The 5,192-nt window shown below is 25.2% G+C and overlaps 1 protein-coding gene across 1 annotated transcript; it reads right to left on the reverse strand.

Moving 5' to 3' along the window:
* Positions 115-3,904, reverse strand: LOC107619617 (mavicyanin). Its single transcript, XM_016321918.2, has 2 exons — positions 3,575-3,904; positions 115-672 (listed from the first exon to the last, which is right to left on the reverse strand). The coding sequence occupies exons 1-2, from the start codon at positions 3,744-3,746 to the stop codon at positions 272-274; spliced, it is 573 nt and encodes a 190-aa protein (XP_016177404.1). The 5' UTR covers positions 3,747-3,904; the 3' UTR covers positions 115-271.

Genomic DNA, 5,192 nt, shown 5'->3' on the forward strand with positions numbered 1-5,192 from the left:
GGGACATACTCTTATTCAATTGTCCATTATTGCCGATTATATGTACCCTTTTAATATTTAATTTGTATCAATAATTAAAGTCTATCATGATTTTATTAGAGAGAAAGATGTATATCCCATGATCAAGATCAAATAAATATACATCTAAGATCAAATTTAATAAAAATCCACACAATAATCCAACAAACCAAGAAGAAGTGATGATTACATATACTTAAAAATGAAAACTCAAATACATAAAGAAAATAATCCAAGTAGCACTGCCTCTTCCCTAGAACATAAATCCCAAAACAAGGGCAGAAGCAAGCAAAGCCCCAATGAATTGGGTAACGCCACTAGAAACACCAACTGCAGCGTTATCCTTGGGTGCAGGTGAAGAAGGAGTAGCTGGTGTAGTTGAGGGAGGTGAAGGGGACCCACTTGGGGACTTGGGTGAGGACCCACTTGATGGAGGGGACCCACCAGAAGAACCAGAAACAGTTACTTGAAGTTTCATGCCACTAGAGCAGTGACCAGTTATTGGGCACAAGAAGTAGTAGCTGCCTGCCTTGGAAAGTGTGATCTTCGTTTTGCCATCTTTGTAGGTTTGGATTGCGTTGCTTGAACTGCAGCTACCGTAGTCGCTTTGGCTCACTTCGGCCACTTGGTGGGTGCTTGAGTCATAGTTGAAAGCTGAATTCATTTTTAAACAAACCAACAAATTTGCTCAGTTTCGTTAATTTGTTCAAGACTAGTTTGAAACAAATTAGAATATTTTGTATAGGTTGCCATGTCAAGTTGTAATTGTGTATATAATATGATGAATAAGTTATAGATGGTTATGCGAGAATAATGTTACCATCTATTAGATATTTCAGTCAAATATATTAAGGAAAAGTATAGGATACCAACATATTATCTGCCAACTTCTGTCAACTCTTATTTATAATTGTATTTTATGGAAGTGTGTTCGTAGATGTGTTTAATAATTAATATATTTTAAATACATATATAAAGAGACACATCTAGAAAATATATCTATAAAGACATTTCTATTAAACACAGTTATAAAAAAGACATTTTTATTAGACACATCCACGAACACACTTCCATGAAACATAATTATAAATAAAAGTTGGCAGAAGTTGGCAAATATGCTATTGGTAACGTAGCGGAACCGATATATTAAACTCTCTAATAATGCGTTCGTTTATAAGCACTGGATATTATATATTAAAGACACAAAATTGTGAAAAGTTAGACACAAAAATATTAATAAAAGATACAATTTATTTTTTTATTTTTTTATTATTTTTATTAATTTTTTATAATTATATTTTTTAAATTTTATATTTATTTAAATAGACAAATAAATTAATTACTCAATAAATTTAAATTAATTATATAAAGAAACAATATGGCTTGTGATTAATAAAATAATACAAATGAATTATGCCTTTGTATTTATTCTTATTTTATTCACAGAATTAACTTGTTAAAAAATAGGGGAGTTACCAGTTATTTTATTTTGTTTTATGTTTTATTCTATAATTAAAAGAATGTAACTCAATTTAATAACATCAAACATTTTTTAATAGAAATACAACTAATACTACAACATATTTGTTTATGCGTGTTAGTACATAATAATTTGAGTGGTTAATAATTAATAAATGGTACGACAGGCTGTAGTATGTACCTACTAAAGAATATTGGATTAATTTATAAAACCACACTTTGTATAGAGATCATATAAGATATTCTTTCCTATTGCTTCTGTAGTAACCAATTTATAGAAAACATTATTTTTGTTTTTTGTTTTTTTTTTTGTTTTATATATATATATATATACAATATGCTAAAGTAAACTGGTGACTAAAAAGATTCCAACAGTTATATTTTCAATTATGATGATGTTAAATACGCATGGAATAAAGTATATTTTTTGTTTTTTAAATTTATTAAAATTTTAAAAAATATTTATAAATTTTATTTTATTTTAATTTTATTTTTTAAAATTATTGATTTACATTAAATATATTTTTTATAGTTAAATTTTCAGTAAGTTTAGAACAAATTCAGTAATAATACATAATATTTATGTCTTACCTATATTAAAGGTTGTTCTTATGAAATTGTTACTAAATTCATCCTAAATTTTGAAAAATTAGTCGATAAGAGTATATTTGATGTAAATCGAAAATTTTTAAAATAAAATTAAAACAAAATAAAATTTAGAAATATTTTTAAAATTTTTAACAAATTTGAAAAATAAAAAACGTACTTTATCCGTATACATGTTATATGAGTAAGAAATTTGTTTCTAAATTATATTGATGCATAAAAGATAACCTTAATTTAAAAAAAAAAAAAGAAATAGCTCTATAGTATTGTAATAGTTAAGGGCACTTTAGTCATTTGACAAAAAAAGTGTACCCAAGCCCCCAACTACTTGTGATGTATATTTAGCTTCATCCTTTCAATTATTATTCATTTGGCCTCTATAAAAATATGATAAGAATCATACATTTCTTGTTTTTAAACTCTTTATTAAATGAGGAGTATTTTATTTTAATATTTTTTTTGTAAGATTATATAAAAAAAAAACATAATCTAAAACTTATCAACTTATTTGTTATCCCTAATAACAAATTATCTTTTTAGAAGTGTTGCATTTATTTTTTACTTTTTTTGAAACACATTATTTTCTGATTATATGATTAATTAATTATAAAAATACTCTTTACATACAAAAGGCATGCACATCAAAATCAAAATAATAATATTAATAGTGTATACCTATAATTGATTTCAGAGTAGCTCATTAAAATTTATCTAAGGAGGAAGGTTATATTTTATACAGATGGGTGGTACAAACTTTACATCAATTAAGGGTAAATTTTGCTTTTTAAAGTTATAGTTCTTTAATTATTATTTGTAAGATAAAATTAAAGTCAAGCAAAGCATTGGAATGTTTTTAATTTACACATATCAACTTAGAGTTGTAAAGTATTTTATACCGTCGTTCAATTATATATGTTTTTTTAGATGATTATTTACGCAGTTAATGTAAAAGATAATTATTATTCAAATGTGATATTTCATAACTAGATACACGTATAAAATTATTTTACACTTAGAGTACATTCAAATTAAATTTATCAAATTTAGGGTCTATTTGAAAAGTTTTAAAAGTAACTTTTTAAAACTTTTGACTTATAAAAAATAGTAGTATTAATGTCTGGTGTAATTTTTAAAACAAAATTGCGGCTTTTTAAGAAGTTATTTAGGAGTTTATATATAGAAGTTTAAAAAAAATGACTTCTCTCATAATACTATTATTTTTTATCACATTTTTATAAAATAAGTACTTTTAAAGCTAAAAACTCAAACACAAAATAATTTATTTATAAGTTATTTTTAATATAATTATTTATTGTTTAAATTATTTTTTTTAAATTTAATTAAACTATTTATTTAAACTGGACTTTAATCTAACAGAAAAAAAAAAACTTTTAGATCAAAATAACAATTAAGAAGCACACTACTAAAATCAAATGAAAGAACAATGAAATGTAGAAGAGAAGAGACTCACTTAGAGTATCACCAACTTTGAATGATTTTCCACTGGCCCAGGTTTTGTAATCAACACCAAAGTTAGTCCATCCAGAAGCATCTCCAACAGTGTAATCCGTTGCCAAAACAGTTTGAGAAGCCAACAACAAAATCAAGAATGAAGAACCAACCAATGCTATAGCTTTAGCCATGTATGTAAAAAAAAAAAATTGTTCTCTCACAAAAATAACCAAGAAAATTAAATTCTACAAAGGAATATGTATGTAGCAATTAGAAACTTTGCAAGCTATGCTAGTATTAAATATGAGAGACCTTTGAGGCAATGGTGATAGCAAAATGTGGTGTAGCATGGGATATATATAATATATAGATTGGAAGATTGGGATAATCATGTATTTCTAATGATGAATTATTATAATATATTGTTACCAACTACTACTACTACTCCGAATGGATAAAATATTTGAGTTGTTATTGACAAAGTCTCTTTTTCTTTTTATTTTATTTTTTATTTCAAATTATCACTCTAATAATAGTTGAGCCTGTCTTAGCTTTTACCTAATGCACTGAGATTCTTTTCCCCTAGATATGAGTTCTAAACTTGGAAGCTAGCTAGCTATACTCATACCATTACCGCGTATTTTCCACAATTTGACAAATGGCATTTTTCCCTTTTAAATTTTGGATGCGACCTTCTCCATTGTTGAATATAATTCACAATCATTGTGGAAGTAATTAATTGATTAAGATCTATAGAGTACATATACTTTGTTGAGTTGTTGTATTTAGGTATTAGACACATTTTAGATACGACACTTATTGACATTTATTCGATATGTGTATCTGTTGTGTCAAATCGTATTTTAATAAAAAATAAAAAGTTCTTTTCGAGACACGTTTAGACACATCTAAATATCATTACGTATCAACATGTCCAATCTTATTCCTAACATGTATTCTTAAAATAAATTTAGAAATAGTATATATTATTATTTATTAAACAAAAAATATTTTAAATACTTTATATAATTAAAACAAGACATTAAAAATAATTAAAAAATTAATTTATGTTTTAATATCAATAAAATATAAATTAACATTTAAGAATAATTTTGACATAAATAAAAAATTATGAACTCATCTATTATTTCTTTAGTGACATATGGATGAAACTAAAAATTTTGCTTTCTTTGTGAAAATATTTAGTTTCAACACAATGTCTTATTTGTTTTGACTAGGCCAGAGCAGGCCATTCGAACTTTTGGAGCTGCTATGTGCTAATGAATATCAATTAAAATTTTTGTTAATTTCTAATAATTAGTCCAGCTCTAAGTCTTTAACTAAATGGATTCACCATAATAAAGTTCATTATATCTATCACAAGCTATTTGTTTCTTTTCATACAAGAAAGTCAGAGACAGTTATGTAAGAACAAATCCTTTGTTGTTTTTATAAATTTGTCTCTTTGTGTTTCTTAAATCTAATTACTTTTGCCACCTTCTAATAATGTATGAGAGATGTTGTCAATCAATTTTAATTAAACAAATTACCGATCCAGAATTCAAATTCTATTTTTATATGTAACAATTTATTAATAAAATTTTTAAATAGAATTTAAACAAATTATCAATCTCATC

Source organism: Arachis ipaensis, chromosome B09 (assembly GCF_000816755.2).
Source record: "Arachis ipaensis cultivar K30076 chromosome B09, Araip1.1, whole genome shotgun sequence".
Classification (NCBI taxonomy): Eukaryota; Viridiplantae; Streptophyta; class Magnoliopsida; order Fabales; family Fabaceae; genus Arachis; species Arachis ipaensis.

What these genes read in the sequence shown, in the direction of transcription:
- LOC107619617 (XM_016321918.2), bottom strand. Translation starts at nt 3,746, where the DNA reads ATGGCTAAAGCTATAGCATTGGTTGGTTCTTCATTCTTGATTTTGTTG. An exon ending in CAAAGTTGGTGATACTCTAA is followed by an intron (nt 673 to 3,574) that starts GTGAGTCTCTTC and finishes AAATGAATTCAG; the next exon opens with CTTTCAACTATGACTCAAGC.